Below are 18170 nucleotides of genomic sequence, written 5' to 3' on the forward strand. Positions count from 1 at the left end.
AGAGTATTAGAGTATTTTTAAATACTTTAATAAATAAATAGAGTTTAATAGATTATTTAAAGCTTAATACTTTTATTTATATAGAAGTAAGTAGGTTTAAATTAACTATATAGTTTATTTAATTTTAAATTAACTATTAATAATTATTAAATATAATAGAAATTATAAAAACTTAAATTACTATTTATAATACTTTATAAACTCCTTTTAAATAACTTTTATTTAATTTATTAAATTTAAAGGCTTTAAATTATATTTATTAATAAATATATTAAATTTAAATTATTTAGCTATCTAATTAAAGTATTTAATTTAAATATTAATATACTTTTTAGTAAGAAGAGTGTTAAGTATTATATATTTTAAAAGATTTAATAGTATATTATTAAATTTAAAGGAGTTTAAGTTAATAATATTCTATATTTTTTTAAATATAGAGTAAAATTAGAGCTAGATATACTATTTTAAAAAGCTTTTTTTATTATAAAGGAGTATTATTTTAGTAGGGATATATTTAAAGCTTTTAAAAGATATATTAAGTAATATAATTTATTTATTTTAAATTAAAAAGTATTTAAATAATGAAAAAATATACTTAAAAGTATATATTTAAGGGGAAATTAGGTTAGAGTTAGGCTTATAATTGTTATAATTTTAAGTAGGGTATATTAAATAGAGTAAATTGACTAGTTATTTAACTATAAATAGTGAGCGTGGGAAGCCCATTCTTATAGATAATAGAGCGTTACAATGGGTGGACCTGATTAGTCACCCACAGCTCGATAGTAGGCAATGATCTACTCGTGCAGCCGCCTCCAGCCGAAGGCTGCCGAGCAAATCACTTCGCTAATTTTCGGGGCTTGGTCGCGGTGATGGGGTAACAATGGTGGGAAAGAACGCATGGCACATGGTCACATCGCGTGTGTGGGTGAACGATCTGCAATGGCCTCTGGTCCGTAGTCCCCTGTCTGGCTAATCCCGTCGGCAGTTTGAAAGCTCTGTTGGGCTTTTCTGCTTTGTCTCTACCGGGCTGTTACCGTCAACTGGTGTCTCTAAGACGTGAAACCTTTTCAAATTTCCTCGTATCTGTTTACTTAAGCCTTGTATATAGAACACTGGTTACATTGCGAGAGGACTACAGGAATAAATTAAAGGCAGTGCTGTAATGCTTGGTGGTAGCATTAGGAGAGCAAAGAAAGTTGCCGTTCACCTAGGCGCAGCATGAACAGAACTTCAATCCTATTGAACATGGGTTTACTTGGATTTGAGGTTTGATGGATTCCGATGAATTGAACGCCATATGGACCCTGGGCACCAAGTATCTAGGTAGTTTGTAGATATGAGCAGAGAGAGAGAGAAAGACAGTGTGTGTGACGGTTTCATAAGTGGTAGATTCCAAGTTCAGGCAACTTGGAATTGTGGTCTTTTGACCGGGGCGTCTGTGGCGTGCCACTCCACGGATCCGTCACACACACACACACACACAGACAGACAGAAAGAGAGAGGGAGAGAGAGGGAGAGAGAGGGAGAGAGAGGGAGAGGGAGAGGGAGAGAGAGAGACAAGAAAAGTTTCTTAAGTAGATACTGAAGACGAGGATCAGAATAACGTTCTCTATCATTTAGGCAGGCAGCTATTATTCTTATGGGAAAAAAAGTGTGGTGAGTCTTGTACATTAACAAGCAGAGGAACCATAAGACGTCGTTATTCTTGTGTTTCCAGATGTATACACGCAGACAAACGAGGATGGGCGCACTTCACATTTTGTATGAGTTTGTCAGTCGATTTCATCAGGAGACAACACAGCTTTGCAAAAGATATCTACCCTTACATGAAGGCGCCGTGTATGGCTTCGGACATATACGGAATATAAGCAAAACCAGATAAGTTATCTAATGCAACATGCTTGGCCCAATCGGGGACCCTCAAAAGGCAATGTCCAGTTTCAATGCTATCCCCCATCCTTCGCGATGTATCAATCTCTCAGATAGGTAACTACGGAAACCACTTTGGTGCGAATCAACACACCATTCGCCTTCCAGTGTTGTGACGATCTGTCCAGGAACCACCAAGAAGTCAGAATCAGTTAGTTCTGGTCGCATAATTAGCTTTCTCAAATGATCATATTATATGGCTCTTCTCTTTCTCACGCGGGGCAACGCAAACAGCCTTTTCCTACGGATGTACACCCTTTTACGTCAGGCACTTGTGGGCACTTCGAGGTTCCTGGGAAGTGAAGGGCAGCGTGCCTTTTAAGAATATATTGTGTGTCTTCGGGAATTCGAAAGTATGTGCAATATAAGGATTCAAAATATTTTGCTATTGATGGGCTTGCGGTTGATTCTAGCAAACCGTCTCGGAAATAAACCCATATTAGGCAAAGCCAGAGGACATGCTTACACACGGGAACTGACATGATACAGCGTAATCGAGAAGAATGCCAGAGAGTGTATATTACTTTACCATGTGTCCTTGCTTGTCCCTTCAAAGTTACCATTGTTGGAGATTGAATAACAAGGGTGCGGGCGTCTGGCACAGCGCTGACTTGAGTTGAGTGGTCCCCACATAAGCATAGAAGTACCTGAGCGTTCCCGTAGAAGATCAAAATGCCCTGAAACACCCCAAAGCCAAATCCATCCGGTCTTCAGACTAACTGTGGAAGTCCCAGCACCGTTCCATCGAAATGCTGAGGGGACCGCGGACAAGACGAAACGAATTTTGGTTCCAATTGTGGGCTCTCACCCTGGGACGCAAGCCGCCTGACTTTGGCAACATTTATCGTCTTGGTGTCATTTTCAAGCGCTGGGTCTTGAGCGCTTACCACCGTATGAAGGCGTCACGTATGTCCTCGGACATATACGGGATAGAAGCGAAACCACTTATCGTCTTGGATGTCTGCATTCATACTCCTTACAGGCTATCCTGATAAACAAGTGTGCTAATTCTGCCACAAGAGGCGTTATTCTTCAACATTTCACCGTCTTCCAAGTAGGATAAGAACACCCCAGCGTTTTTGCTCTGCAGCAAGGTGTCGTTTGTGAAGAGTGAAGAGACTAAACACCTACAAGTCTCGTATACCAGTTGGAAGCAATGGAAAGAACAGTATGCCATGGATCTGTAAGCTGATGATCCATGTTGTGGGCTATTGATATCATCCACAAGAAACATGCCCGCCATTGACATCTTCAGTTGATGAAAGAAATATCGAAATCCCTAAAAAACCTCACGTGCCTGCACGTCTGGTGTTTCGGATATAAAGTTTGGCAACATCCAGCGCACAATTGGCCAGAGCGACAAAGGAGAGCAAATAAACTGGATCAAACATGAGTCGCCACTGAGCGAATTATCGGCGAGGGCGGTGAATCGGGGTCTGGAACTGTCGAGCGCGCGCACATCTTTGCAGCTAAAACAGAACGATACAGCTTCTCCACCTCTGTCCCAAGGACCTTGCTGGGACGGCCTTGCATAATAGTCATCATTAGGAGGCCACGAGGCAAGAAGTCATGTACTCGGAGGCGACAGAACCGGCCTCCCCATGGCAGGAAGGTATCACAGGCGATCGATCCACCAACCCAACCCAGGCACGCAAGAGCATCCTGGACACTCGAACACACCGGCATCATCATCATCGGCGCCACTAGGCCCGAAGAGTACAATCGACCAGGTGACATCAGCATGGTGCCTCTGTAGAATGATGGGCGAGGAAAGAAAGGACAAGGAATTTGTCAGACCTACCGCGAGGAGAACGCCAGCTGGCCCAGTCACGTTCCCTGAGCACATCTTTCCACTCTGCCTCCGTTCTTTTATTTTCGCGGATCTTTGTGGGGAGGGTCCTCTGGGGGCGATCCGGCCCGGTTCGAGGCGCAAGACTCTGCGCCAGGCATGTTTGCGAGGGCGGGCTCGCGGGGCGGTAACGTTATGGCGCATGAGCATGGTACCGGTACCTACACACAGTATTGGCCAACTGCGCCCTGGAGGGGGAGGAGGCCCACAAGGGTCGGAGGCAACCAGCCAGCCTTCCTGCCCCCATGGCCCCATCACCTCCCTGATAGCACAAAAACGTGGCGGCAGCAGCATCAAGCAGTGCTCAGGGGCAATGTCGACCGATCCTAACCAGCCCCCTTGAAAGCCCGACGAGGAAAAGCGTTCGTTTCTTGTCCGACCGACAAAAGCGCGCAACGATAATGGATCCGGGGTATCATACTCGTACCCAGAGTTGCAGCAGATCTCAACGGCTCGAGCGCCAGCCTCAGAGCCAACGGTATTTTTCCTCCTTACTTCCAAGGTGCCCTTGCGCTAGGATCTCCCTTTACCCCATCTTCCTATATGCGTGTCAGCCCCCAGACAGACGCTTCGTGTACATACATACGCTACACTGGAGAAGAGCGAAGCGGGAATGGAAAGAGAAAGAGGCACGGCCGATCGAAATATATTTAGACTCGTTTTCTCGGCCTACATCCGTGAACGGCTCCAGGACGTGCTATTTTTAAAAATAACCTCAAACATTGACCCTCACCGTAAGACTGGGAGAGCCAGGAAGGCAGGAAAGGGCCAGGAGTGGCTGGTGGGTGGCCCCAGGGGGGCCGCGCTCCTCGTATTCACTCCCGCATCCATGCTGGCGTGCCTGCTTATCCACCCGACTCAATGCCACAGACGCGGAGACAATCGGGGACTAGGGCTACCCAAAATCGACAGCCAGACGACCGACTGGCCTGTTGGGGCGTTGTCATGGGAAATCCACATGCTGGAAAAGGTGGCAGGTTTCTTCGGAAATTGTTCGTGCGTCATTGCACGGTCAACATGGCAGGCCAAGAGGCTACGCGATAACTACTGTGCAAGTGGTTTATTGCGCAACCCGGCAACGAACCAGCCCAAGCGCATTCGATATCGCATTGACAGACGAGACACAAAATGCAAGTCATTCTCAAATGCGCACTGGACAAAAGATTATCATTAATTATTAGATCCCTGCAGACACTCAGGCCGTTAGCCGACCTTGAGCCCGGCATCAACACCTGTTTTGTCGAACCGCGATCTGTTAGACACTTCTCCTGGTTTCGCACTCACTCAACCGGGAGCTCCTTTTTGCATAAACAAGCATATAAACAAACAACTATTTCATGCGATGTCTGGGATCTTCTTTTGATCAAGGGCTGCTTTTACGCCCAGAACGCCATATACCCCCCCATTAGCAGGTCACAATCTGCTCTCAGCCCTATCGCTCCCTCCGTGATCCAAAACAAAATTAGGACTAGCCGAACGGCAAACCAAAACGCCGCGCCATGCATGCTGATTGCCACCGCCCCGGTTTCCAGTGGGTATGCCGACCCCATCCCACCAAGTCCGAGCCTGCCTCCGTAGTGTGAAATCCAAAAACAACAGTCGCTTATGCAGTCGGGTATCATGATCATCATCCGTAAGGAGTGTCGTCTATGTCGAAAGGTTCCGCCATAAATGTGTAGCAGCTAAAGGAGTGTCTAAATATGCATTCATCCAGGCCGATGTTGTGAGAAAGGAACGTCTAGAGTGGGTATCATCGCTGTCGAACAAATGAGTGTCGAAACGTATCTGGTGATACGTTGTAAAATCGAACAAAGTGGAACAAAGGAGCGTAGGCATGTATGTTGTGTACATGGCGAGGTTCGTGTGCTAATCAAAAGGAGCGGCTGGGCGGCGATGCGCACCCGAGGACAGGGGTCCTGTTGAAAGATAATCGATCGTGGTGGTCGAAGGAGTGTGTCGTGCAGTTGCGGCTGTGTTGGAAACGAAAGTCGAGCGACAGCTCGAACATCATTAAAAGATTATGAGAGTATCGAGGTCTCGTGGCAAGAGCCTCCAAAGCAAGTGATAGGTCAAGTCTTATGGCGTGCTCCTCCTCTCCCCAACCTGATGGTGATAACTTGGAGGAGCCGAAGCCGTGGAGATATTCCGATGGTGTGTGAACGGGTGCGAGTACGAGACGACTGGAGATTCAGGGACTGGAAGCATCGAAAACCCCCCCGGGGTCAGGAAAGGAGAATGAGGGCCTGCTGAAACCGGTGGAAACAAGGCGTTCTCTGGTACTTGTTGAGTGGGTGTTGTGCTCAAGAAAGGCGAGTGAGTCCTGTCCACGAACAGTCAATTCACTTTCTCGGTTTCCGAGCGGCTGCGGCCAGATGGACCTAGTTCCACACAGGCTGGAGTTGTGGAGTGACGAACCCAACGCCGTAAGGCCCGCCCAGGTGGGAGTGGGTGCCGGCGAAACCCATATCGTAGGAGCCATAATCCTCGTTGTCACTGTAGAAGACCGGTGACGCCTCGTAAAAGTCATCCCCGACGCTGGAGGCCTCGCAGGTGCTTGAGACAGGGCTGTAACAACCATTCATGGGGGCCGGGATGTTCAGGTACTGCTGGTTGCTGTACGGGGAGGGCATGGCCATGGGGCTCACAGGGACACCTGGAGCGCTGCCTTCCGTCTTGACTGACAGGTTCTCGGTGCTGTAGCTGAAGATCGGGTTCTCGGCATATTGAAGACCGTCCGGCATTGGTGCTGTTGTCATGGGCAAGCTGAAGTCTTCGAAGACACCGAAAGGTGACGGAGGCGCGGGCGCGTACCAACCCATCCGGTTGCGGAACTCCTGTACCAGTTGGGTGGCGTAGTCCATTAGCTGAAACAGAGACTGCAACTCGGGATGATGCTCTCCCCCGTAGGCCAAGCTGATCGACTTGAGGCGCCGAGAAATGTCTTCCAGGGGCCCGATGGAGAGGCTGCCGAAGTAGGCGGCGCCTATCTCAGGGAACATGCGCTCCATCAGGAGGGCCACAGCGTAGTAGTGAGCAATAATGATCAGCGCGCTTGGAGAAGCCTGCGTTTGCTGGAGCTGTCCGACAGGGAGCCAGAAGAGCCAGTCCCTCAGTGGCTTGAGGCGTTCGAACTGGTCCGCAACCTGCAAGGCGGGGTCCACCTTGCGGGTGCCTTTGAGGAAGCTGATCAGTTGAGCAACTAGCTTGGTGTCCTCCCGATTCTGCTTCAGTTGAGCCTCGAGCTTCTGCAGGTGCTGAAGCATGCGAGCCAGGGAAGGCTCAACATCGTCTTTGGAAGGCAGTCTAGGTTTGTGATCGGGCGTGGGAGACGGAGGAGCCGTTGGGAAAGTGGTAGTCTCGCCGATGAAATCGGCGAACTGGGACTTGTCCTTCCAAGAATCCATGAGTTCGATGATCTAGAAGACGTCAATATACATGCCAAAGGCTGCCAGCGATGAAGAGCCATGAACTTACCCGACGGGTACCCTGCATGTGGTTTGTCCAGCTGCGCCTAAGGGGAAATCAGTCACTTGCCCACGTACACCTTGCCTCTCAGCTGCGATCCATGACTTACCAATCAGTAGCCTGCCAAGACAGCACAAGACCTGCGCCTAGCACAGCATCTGAATTGGCTTGAGTGAAGGTGGCGATGGCCTTTGAGAGCCCGGTGAGGGCGTTGCCGCGGTGCTCGAAAGCCATCTTGCCAACCATGGGGCAATTGGTAACGCTGGAGATGTGCTCCGCGGAGAAGGCCAAGAGCGCGTCCATGACGAAACGATGTGTGGTGCCGATGCCAATCAGACTAGTTGATTGTTAGCTAGTACCGAGATGCGCGATTATGCAGTCCTGCTCAAGCCTTACGTTGGAATCTTGGAAGTCCACAGTGTGAAGCCATTAGCATCGAGAGCATTCAGTCGGAAGCTGATCGAGGCGACATGATAGATCAAGCGCAGCTCCTCGAAGGAGTAGTACTGCGGGGCCGGGACAGGATGGATATCAAGGTCGAAGGGGAAGACGCCTGACTGGCGCCACTGGTTGATGGCCATTTCGACCTCGGGTGTCCACATCAGGTCCGGGGGCCCGTTGGGGCGAGCCTCCTGAACGGGGATGTCATTGTACGGACATCGGATCTTGTGCTTGGTGCAGTTCTTGCACTGAGGGAAGCTCTCGTCACATCTAATGTGCCGCTTCTTGCAAGTTTCGCAGCCCTTGCGAGACTTGGTGTGGCTAAAAGAGGGGGAAAGCAAGTCAGTTCGCCATATGCCGCCATACTGGGGACTCGGTGCTGACGAACCTTCGTCGGGGGGGACCACCGCCGGGGCCAGCCATTGTTGCCAAAGGGTTTGACGGAAGAGCGAGTTGTGCCTACAATCTCGAGTTAGCGTCATGGGTACGGTCTAGATACACGGAAGAACCAAGGTATGAAAACTGACTGTCTTGAAATATCACACGCAGGATCGCGTGTGATGCGTGCGAGAGGCCGTGTGATTCACGAGAATGGGCACAGGCGCCGGATATTGGGTTCAAGCGAATTGCAGTGCTCGAGAGTCGGAAGACTACTCGAATATTCCAGATGGCGGCCTAGTACAATGTGGAGCCTCGGAAGCTACGGCGAGACAGAACGTTTGGCAGACAAGCGGTAGGAGTTGTTACTCGAAGACTTCTGGCCACAATCCTATTCCCGTGGTCTTACTCCCTAGCTTCCTGCTAAGCGGTAGCGAACGTGGTTGTTGTTGTTATTGTTGACGGGGGTTTCTTTTTTTTTTTTGGGGTTGAAAAGCGAGTGTGGGCAAGATCGAAGACTTGGGTTTTACAGGAACATCAGGGAAGGGCCCGGTTGACGTGCACACAGCGGAACCAGGTTGGGCGTGAGGCTGGAGTGAGAAGAGCTGATTTTTCCCCTTGGGACCAGAGATGATCTGAGGCCAGGAGCTGCGCTGTGTTGGGATGGGTTGATGGGGTTATGATGATCGGTGGGTGATGGCCGGGACCTTGGATGGTGGACTAGACGATGCAGTTATGGGATGTGGAGAGCCGAGAGAGCCCCTGGATGGATGCCGAGAGTCGAGTTGAGAGAGAAATGCGGGTACTGCTGCTAGTAGAGGTTGCCACGCGGGGTCGAGAGGAGATCTGAGGAGCCTGAGGAGTCTTTCTGGGATTTTACGACGGGTCAGGAGACTAAAACAAAAAACAAAGCGAATGACAGGAGTCAACGAGGACTTCCTAAGGGTGTTTGCAAAAAGCGAACGTGGGTTAGATGCAGCAACAGCGGCTGAGACGGTTTCTTTGGCGTGGCGACGGTTTGGAGATGATAGAATCAACAGAAAGGGCCGAGGGGCAGCGGTGGGAAACCGCAAGTGTTAAATAAACCTTGAGCACGGAAACAGGAAAGCGCGGGTTCGCTTTGGCGGCTGGCTGGCTGGCTGGCTGCTCCCACTGCACACTGCACACTGGGCACTGGGTACTGGGCACTTGCTGCTGTGCTGGCTGGCAAGCTGGCTGGCTGGCTGCACCGACGTAGCCTCCTTCGGGGCCCCCCCCCTGGCGCCTCCTTCCCCGACTGCATCGCCCCCCTGCCCTAATTCCTCGGGACGGTACCACCTGGGCAGGCTGTCAGCGAGCAGTACCACACACAGGTATTTCTGCCCATGTCGGTTACTCGGTCTCGTTACTCGGTGGTTCGTCGTTAGCCGGTACTCCAGTACCCCCGGTACTCCAGGACTCCAGTACTCCAGTACTCCAGTGCATGAATGATGTTGTCGAGGGGCCCCGAGCACTCCCGGCCCCAGCCGTCGCACCCGGAACGCGCCCAAGCCCATTTGCCTCGCAGCTGGACACAACCCAAGGTTGGAGCTATCTACCTAGGCCCTGCGGACCGCCAGACCACCAAAAGGCTACAAACAGGACCGTACCGGTGCAGTGCTGGTGTGGTGGTGCGGTGGTCACGATTGGATGGGGCAGAGAGGGGGGGGCAAAGCCGAAGGAGCTTAGCGGCTCTTCTTCGGGGCACAAGTTGCTCAAGTGGTGCTGTACCGTGGGAAACAGCGCAATGACAGTGACAGCGACAGCGATGGCGACGGCGACGGTAACATGCCCCCTCCTCCCCCAGGGCGAGCGAGGCACATGGTGCCACAGCAGGCCTGACGCATAATGAGGCCCTGCAGGGAAAGGGCTGCCTCGACGACGGTGACGACGGGCGACAGCCGTGCCGCACTGGACGGAGCGACTGGTACAGCAGGACAGTCTGGACAGTGTCCCAAGACATCAGAGGTACCTAGGTACAAGCAACACTGCACACTACTATGTACTCGACCACCACCTCACTCCTCACTCGTCGAGCCAGCTTGGATTCCCCACTAGACAAGGCGATGCCCTATTTTTTTCCACCCCTTCTCCCTCCCATGCTGGACCCGGCTGCTCGGTAACTATAATGTTGACTGCTCCCCGGGTCTGCGCTCGTTCCTTCGCGGCGCAACGTGTGTGTGCCGAGCGGCCAATGTCTGTCGTCTGTACCAGGATGCTGCTCCCTGCATCAGTCGAGCGAGGCAGCGCCAGGCTCACGGGCTCGTTCGAGGGCTCAGGGTCATCAGGGGGCCCATCAGTCAAAGACAAGAGGCGAGGAGATGCCCGGCCAGTCTTGGTCTGGTACCGTGACTGATGGATCGTCTTGGGTGGTGGCCTGAGCCAATGTGCAGGTGGATCCCCCCAAGGAAGAAGGGACTTGGGTACATTGGCATGCTGGTACAGTGTGGCCATGACGATTGACGACCAGGAATCGGCGGGAGCAGCCCGTCCCTGGGCATGGGGGGGGGGGACACTGGGGCATTGGGGCATGGGGCAGGCGTGAGGCAGGCATGAGCGCATGTACCACACTACTGCGGTACACTGGCTGGCAGGAGGCATGAACGGGAGCATGATCTACCTCGGGTGCTGGGGGTACACAGTGCCGTCGCCTCCCACTTCCCTTCCCCTTCCCTTCCCCTTCCCAGGCTTCCCTTCGCTTCCCTTGGCCTCCGTGCTGTACACTACTGCATATACCAGGACCTACGCAGCTGGGCAGTTACGCTAGTGCCCTTTCTCCCAACCCCGGTGCTGGGCCACTGGGGCTCCTGGCTTCCTTCCTGCTCCTCCCCACACAGACGTCCAGTCGTCGGGCTGCAAAACCGCACCGTCACATTCTTGACCATCGCCCGAGCCCAGGCGACATCGCTACCCACCAGCCCACCCGCCCACCAGCCTGCAAACCCACCCCAGGGGCAGGGGGGCCAAGCCGCACAGGATTGAGCAGCAGCCCCGTCGAGTCCCTCTGCAGCCATGCATACCTTGTGGGCACCACGCTACGGCAGAGACTTGCTGACTGACTGACCGACCGACGGGGTAACTGACTGACTCAACCAGCTGATTTCCAGAAAGACCTCTCAGGCTTCGGTTGCATTTTCAAAACTAACCCCATTTCTGCACCAGCGTGGCTGGAGACACCACACAGATGGCCGGTGACCCGACTCCAGTCTCCCAGAGCAACATTGGAATTCGCTCAGCACCAATCGAGTCGCCGTGGCGCTGTATCGACGACCTGCCACGAGACGAAATAGGGACAACAGCGTCACGCCGTCCAAGCTTACACCACTTCCGCAGCAGCGCCGTCCACGCGCGCGCACACACACACACACACACTCACCCAGAGAGACCGGCCATTGAGGCTGTGCTGTCCCACGATCCCCATCCCCGTCCCCCCTCCCCCTGGCGCCTGAAGGCCATCTCCCCGAACTTTGTTTCCGAACGACCCCATTGTTACAAGTACAAGATCTCCCATCGGATTGTTTTGATGTTTCGAATCTTAGTCTCTTGTGGAAAGGGGTGGGCAGATCCCGAAAATCCTGTCCCAAACGAGGGAAGGAAAAGGAAAAGCACAGAACTCCCAGTGGAAGGGGCAGGACAGCCCAACTCCACTCACCGTTACTGGAACGCTTATTCCTGCATGACATCTGCACGCTGGCTCCACTGCACACAGTGCAGGGGCTACAGAGCCTGAGAGCTTCCGTCGCTTGGCCGCCCTGGTGCTTGAACGTGGCCTACAGAGCACCCATACTCACCACAACGAGCATGTCACCCGCCTCGCAGCTTGCTTACTTGCTCCCACTCTTAAAATGCAGCATTAAGCATCGCATAATCATATGGGCAGACAGGCGCAGCACCCCAGAGGCGTCAACTTTCGATGGCTTGTTACCTCCGCTTAATACTTCAACGACCATGCAGGCGCAGACCCCAGCACCCCTGGCAAAAGGACGACGATGGAATCATTTTTCAGCCACCTCTTGCACTTAGTTAGCCCTATCGTGCCCGGCCACGGGCCTTCGTCAACGTCACACGGTCCGTATTCTTCTGTCTGCGCCGCGCCGCCCACAACAGGAGCACATTGAGATGCCACCTTAGTCCCGCGCGCTTTGGGTGAATACCAGTCCTGGTCCATCAGGCAATTTCCATTAAGCACCTTGCATGGCCTCGCCGACTCCACTGCTACTGGTGTGGTGGCATGCGCCGATAGAGCGCTTTCAACCCAGGCCCGCAGGCCAATCGCGGCAGTGGCAAGTCCCTGGGGAGGTACCTCAGAGTCACCGGAGATTGAATAACTAACCTACAGCGAGCCATGGCCTCCCCTTCCTGTGTATCCCATCTGAGCCATGACACGGCTAGCCGAGTGCGAAGCCTTCGGTACAATCAGCAGGGTAAAAGCAATACCAATACCTGTGTTTAATGCCGGTCAGGACCCTCCGGACGAAAAGTTCACAAGAGTCGCCAACAGATGCAGCTTTTCTTCCCAGACATACTGTATGTGTGGACCATTTTCTTCTAGAGATGACTAAAAAGGGCAGCCCAGCGTCCACCATGTAAGTGTTCAAAACGTCACTGCACCTCGCACCGTCACCACTACCCGTGGCTCCTGGTTCAATTGGACACGAGCAGAATCGAGCATTATATTACGCAGAGCATCACGTGGTTGTGAGACCCAGCGCACAATTCGTCATGGAGCCTGCTTGTGCTCGAAGAGTGCGCCTGCACTTGCCCGTCGCAGTGCATACTTGGAGGCACGGTTTCGAATCCACCACGTCTGGTCCAACCAGCTCCGGTGTGACTGATCTGTCGTCTCCAGACACAGATTACGTATTGCTACTGCACCTTGCCCATGGTCCCGCCGCAGGTGAGATTTACGCGGTCAGGCGTACGCAGACAGGCCAACGGTGCCAACAACATAAAGCCAGTGCGAAAATGGGCAGCCCCCTGCCCGCTCCGTTGTTGACGACTTATCAGGGACAGACCTCGGCCCCGGTCAGGAGGATTCTGTCAACTCAACTCAAAACAGGCAGGGTGTTCAGTGAGACGGGGGATTTTATGATCCGCCTGGTTTAAAATTCATACCACGCTGCGCGGAGCTGCCCAGGAAGTACCGGGCACAGCAATATTGTACCCGGCAAAAGGCCGGGCACCCTAGCCGCACCCTACTGTAAGCCAAGGTCTGCGGCGCGGCACACCTTCGAGTGGTAGCCGCGGTCCACGCGCCGTGGAGCCTGTTCATTTCAACCCGGGCCATCAGGCAATGAAGCTACAGCGGCCGTGGAGATCCGAGCCGTTGGCAAGTGGCCACCATCATACAAGTCTCCTTGCCAGGATTCTGACTCTGTTGATATGTCATTCTCAGGATGGGACGTTGTTGTCCACAAAGGGCGATGCGGTGGCAACCAGCACCAAAATTCTAGCCATGGGGTAAAATGCTCCGGAGCCAAAAGCTTAATGCTTGGCTGATGCCGATCTCTGGTTACCCGATGGCTATTTATTGACTGCCTTATTAATGTGTAAATCCAAGCTGGCTGACAGAGCTCCATAGATTTCATGGTTCCCTTTGCCATCCATGGTCGTGAGGTGGGCCTTGCTTTGAGATTATGGGCCCCGACCAAGTCACCATTATTGCCTGAGCTGTAAAGATTCAGCTTCCATTTCTGACCCATTATAGCAAGCGAGGCATGCTTTTGGCACCTCATCACAAAGATTTTCCAGTCCCTCACCTCACGGGGCAAGATGCCGGGTTCGTTGCCACGGGGGTCGACGAAAACTCCGCCCGATGCCATGGTGTGTGTTCTCGGGCACACAAGGGTGCCCTGTTTCAGGCCTCGCAGTTCCTGGTCAAGGAGAAGGGGTTAGTGGTTCTTCCCGTCACCTGCTGGCTGCCTAGGTGAATGTTGAGGAGTATGAAACACACATTTCTCGTGTCCATTCTTGACGGTGGTTTCGAGCAGTGGCGGTTGGTTTTGCCGGCAAGGACGAGGTCGGCAACAAGGAGTTGAGACTGATGCCCTTCGCGCTGGATCTGTTTGTGGGGTCATGACCAGAGAGGCCCGCGTCGGGATTGGTTTCAATGGTACCTTTTGAGATCATCGCGGCACTTACCAGCAGCCCTGCGAGATTCGCTCTCTTCGTCAGAGCTGTGAGCACGACTAGGAGACTGACCTTGGCCCGATCTGGAATGGCCGGGCGTGCCGCATCGCGCAAGCCTTACTCGGCGGAGATGAGATGTCGTCGGATTAGGTTTGAGACGTGCCATCGCTGCCAACGAGCCTCAATCATGCCTTGAGCCTTTCTGGACCATCGAACTTATGACTTGTGAGTCGCTCGGTTCCACGACTTTGATGCAGTATTGACCACTGAGCATTGTGACAGCTCATTAGGCCGAACCCACTACTTGCAGCTGCTTCTGCCCAAAACTTTGTACTGGGGTCACGTCCACCATCCGGCTACGTGGAGAAGGATCAAGACGCTCCCCTCCTCTTGTCAACGTTCGCATGCCAGCTTGCCAGCACGACTCATGGCGAATGCAGTGCAATTTCAGCCTTTGACTGTTTACTGACACTGGAGCCCCCCCCCCCCTTCCTCTGGCAGTAGGGAGTCCGTGGGGACTGTGACAGCAAGAGAAAACTGACGCTGGGTTTAATGAAATCACACCGCGAATGTCCGCCCGAGGGCCCCGAATTCTTGCCAAAGTCCATTTCCCGCGGTTGTGGGAGAAATACCCGCTGCCGCTGTCGGTCGAAGTGGAAAACTCCAGGGGACCGAGGTTCTGCATCTGGTTGTCGTCCGAATACAACATGACGCTGCTCGGGTTGCCTTGTCCAGCCACGAGGGATGATATCCACCTCAAGACAACCAGTCCATGTTGTTCATCAATCGTGCAATGCTCGTCATATTGTGGGTGGATGGGCTGTGTCAAGTGGTGGACATGGGCAATATGTTGACGATCCCGTGGGACTGGCAGGCACCTAGCACAGGAGCAAGGAGCTCATCCACGGGGAAGAGGGCCCTAAAGCCCTGAGACGGGCGCGAGATGTCAAGGGCAGCCCCCCCCCCCTCAAGCTGGGTCGCGCACTGTGTACTTCTGAGCTCCAAGTACTGCCAGGCTTTGGGGCCAACTCGCAGATCCTAGCAGCTCGCTGTGGAATCAATGCCGCGATGCTCCAACGCTATTCCTCTTAGGGCAAGATTTGTTTCTATTCTTAACTTAACCTTCTTTGGGTTGCTTTACTAGCGTTATGTTTCCTCTTTTCCACTTTTCCTCCCACTGCACCGTCGGCCGATTGATTTCGCTCTGCCCTGCGGCTGCCCTGCCCCCTGTCCCCTTTACCTCCCGTTGCACTGGCTGACTGGGCATTTGTTTGTGGCCGTGCCGCCCGAAACTCCGGCACGCCCATCGAGAAGCAACGTTCCATGCTCTTTTGCATCCACAGAGCCATGAGAAGAGCAGCAGCAGAGATGTGTCTTGCAGATGACGTCTTGGCATTGGCACTGGGGCTGGGTTTCAATGTATTCGGGTACCCGGATGTGCTGGTCAGGACTGGTCAGGACTGGGTATCGCCCCATGTCGACTCATAGTTGCCGTGCGGCGCGGCGCACGGGCTGATTCAGTACTCTTTTCGACAGACAATTTTTCCCCGAGCGCGTTTACCAACCAACCAGCGCGTCACTGAAGCCCTTTGGGTCAGACTGCTGGTCGCTCGATCGCCGTCTTCCCTCGTCCGAGCGACATTGATGGGGCCGTTCAACATCAGGATACCATGACGAACGAACGAAAGTCCGTCCTCTTACGCCCGGCGGGTGTTACCTGCTCGGTAGGCCCAGCAACAAGCGACGAGCCGCACTAATTACCAATCTGTGACCTACCGCAGTCAATATCGGCCGAGTTCCGACCAGGACAGGTCCTTCTCTGCACCAGGCAACCCTTCGGAGCAATTGCTGTTTTGCAGCTCTGGTTGCTGATCCTATGACCTCAGTCACTGAAGATCACAGCCTTCCCAGGTCTTGGGCCGAGATCCCTGTGAGGACGGAGGCTGGCTTGATTTCGGGGCCGTCTGACCCGACGCACCATCGGATCGCCGGTGTGGTGAGATGCTATTCCCGCGGCGGGGTTGTTTTTCGCGCATCTCGAGGATGCCTATTGTGCATCAACACGCCTTGCGTTTAACAAGTCTGCGCCGTCTCTGATCGCTGGACCCAGTAGCGCCTGTCAAGCATTGAGCTACTATGCTTCTGCTCTAGTCTGCCCAGAGTGATCTCACGTCGCGGGCGATGTCACATAGTCCAAAGTGATAGCCAAGACCGGGCCTTTCTCGTCACAATAAGCTCGCCGACTTGGTCGACGTGGCGAAGGATGGGAACAGCCCCAGGAGAACATGTTCGGCTGACAGACAAGACGAACCAGTTGAGGGCGAAGGACGAGCATCGCCAACCCCTCGACTAGCACATCGCCAGCATTAGTCTCGCGGCATGACTGGTAAGTCGGATTGCAAACGCTGTGCGCCGTGCCACCTGTGCATGCCAGATTTCCTGATTCTGCTCTGTCAGGGGATCTGAAGATGGACGCAGCCGGCGGCAGCCGCTGTTGTTGCAAAACCCAGGGCGGTGAGGCGCCTTGCCTGGCATACCTCATACTTGCGAATGGCTGAATTCGACTGGAATGCGGCAGTGATCCACCCGAAACAGAACTATTACCGACGGTACCGAGTCACCTCGTGGCCGGCGAGCATGATGGCATGGGGGCATGGGCATGGCATCGTGCGCCGCCCAGCTAAGGTAAAGCATGCCACGACACACCAAATTAGAGGGGGGGCGCAAGACCTGTCTCGCGCACCGGCGCCGCAGCTAATTGGCCATGGCGCACCTGGCACGGACACATCGCCTCGGTGGATGTCGCGGAAGCTTGAGCATGCCCGGGCAACGGCGCAACGAACCCCCTTCACCTTCCACGGGGCGCCGGCTCAACGGGGGCACATCGTGAGATCTATTGCGACAAGGTAATCTCGGGAACCAGGGCGAGTAGTGATCATCGCGAGACCCTTTATCACTCGGCTTGTTCGACCCTCGCTCTCCGCACCGACAGGCCCTTAGGAAAGGGACCGGAGTGCTGTGAGCGGTAGACCCACTCCCAAGAAACAGTGGACGAACCAAGCCCCTCCATCCTACAAGGACCAACTTCGCTCAATGGCATTTGTGGTTAGCCGATTGCTAAAAATAGTAGCATCAGCGTGCAGTCCCAAGCTGGCCGTCCACGGCCGACCCACGCAGAACTGGGCAGACAGCTCTTTCGCCTGACCGCACTCGCTCTGGTGGTGGTCGGGTGGCCTGCTGGCCTGCTGGCCAGTGGCCCATGGTCAGTGGCCCATTACTCCTGGATCAGAGCTTGCAGAGGAGCACAGCACAGTCTGCCGTGGACGACCGCCACGCAGCCACGCAGCCACGCATTTCGCACTACTGCTCCTTGGGCTCTCTGCTCCATGACGGACAGCAAGCCCGTCGTCCGACCTCAGTAAGGTTGTGGATCAGAGGCACGACAAACCTTGTGTCAGTCCAATTAGCGGCCCAGCTTCAGGAACCCGAACACCAACGAGCATGCAACTTCGACGACACTGCAGCATAGCACCGAGGCTATCTAAGCTTTTCATGCGGGTTCATGTGCATTGAATGATCACGCGGCTTCACGCGGCTTGGGATCGAGCAAACCACGACGAGGGGCCGGTATCCTTGGCGCGATGACCCCTCTGCTCAGCCATGTACTGTCGACGATTGTTTTCCTTCGGTTCGACCTTCCAGGCCCAGCGCGCGGGCGTCGTTCGGACAGGCGATCGGACAGGCGATCGCACAGGCGGGCAGCACAGGCGGGTCAGACCCCAGGAAAAGCTTCCACCTGCACTGCAAGGACGTTGCTGCCAGGTTCAAGCCGCCAGCCTGCTGCCCGCGAGCAGAGGGACGACGCTATTGTGAGACAACGAGGCCCATGAACTGACCGCTTTTCCTGTGGCCTATATTACGATCACCATTTCACAGCAGCTTTCACGTCCAGTAGGGG

The 18170-nt window shown here is 53.7% G+C and overlaps 2 protein-coding genes across 2 annotated transcripts; one reads left to right on the forward strand and one right to left on the reverse strand.

The window, feature by feature from the left end:
- Window positions 1–4929: 4929 nt before the first annotated feature.
- Window positions 4930–9123, reverse strand: KVR01_010291 (uncharacterized protein). Its single transcript, XM_044781824.1, has 7 exons — window positions 8215–9123; window positions 8076–8146; window positions 7643–8008; window positions 7356–7583; window positions 7256–7292; window positions 6197–7197; window positions 4930–6101 (listed from the first exon to the last, which is right to left on the reverse strand). The coding sequence occupies exons 2-7, from the start codon at window positions 8108–8110 to the stop codon at window positions 5858–5860; spliced, it is 1911 nt and encodes a 636-aa protein (XP_044640450.1). The 5' UTR covers window positions 8111–8146; window positions 8215–9123; the 3' UTR covers window positions 4930–5857.
- A 7639-nt stretch (window positions 9124–16762) lies between these two features.
- KVR01_010605 (uncharacterized protein) lies at window positions 16763–18107 on the forward strand (the record flags this gene model as incomplete). The annotated part of the gene is made up of 3 exons (XM_044791187.1): window positions 16763–17098; window positions 17343–17524; window positions 17834–18107. The coding sequence occupies 3 exons, from the start codon at window positions 16763–16765 to the stop codon at window positions 18105–18107; spliced, it is 792 nt and encodes a 263-aa protein (XP_044640764.1).
- Between the last annotated feature and the right edge of the window lie 63 nt (window positions 18108–18170).

The sequence above is a fragment of the Diaporthe batatas genome (genome assembly GCF_019321695.1).
Source record: "Diaporthe batatas strain CRI 302-4 chromosome Unknown Contig00013, whole genome shotgun sequence".
Classification (NCBI taxonomy): domain Eukaryota; kingdom Fungi; phylum Ascomycota; class Sordariomycetes; order Diaporthales; family Diaporthaceae; genus Diaporthe; species Diaporthe batatas.

Bases quoted from the DNA above. Each gene is read 5' to 3' on its own strand.
- KVR01_010291 (XM_044781824.1), bottom strand. From the start codon at position 8,110: ATGGCTGGCCCCGGCGGTGGTCCCCCCCGACGAAG. The intron at 7,584-7,642 runs GTAAGGCTTGAG...ACAATCAACTAG, and splicing joins TGGACTTCCAAGATTCCAAC to TCTGATTGGCATCGGCACCA. The intron at 7,198-7,255 runs GTAAGTTCATGG...GACGTCTTCTAG, and splicing joins ACATGCAGGGTACCCGTCGG to ATCATCGAACTCATGGATTC.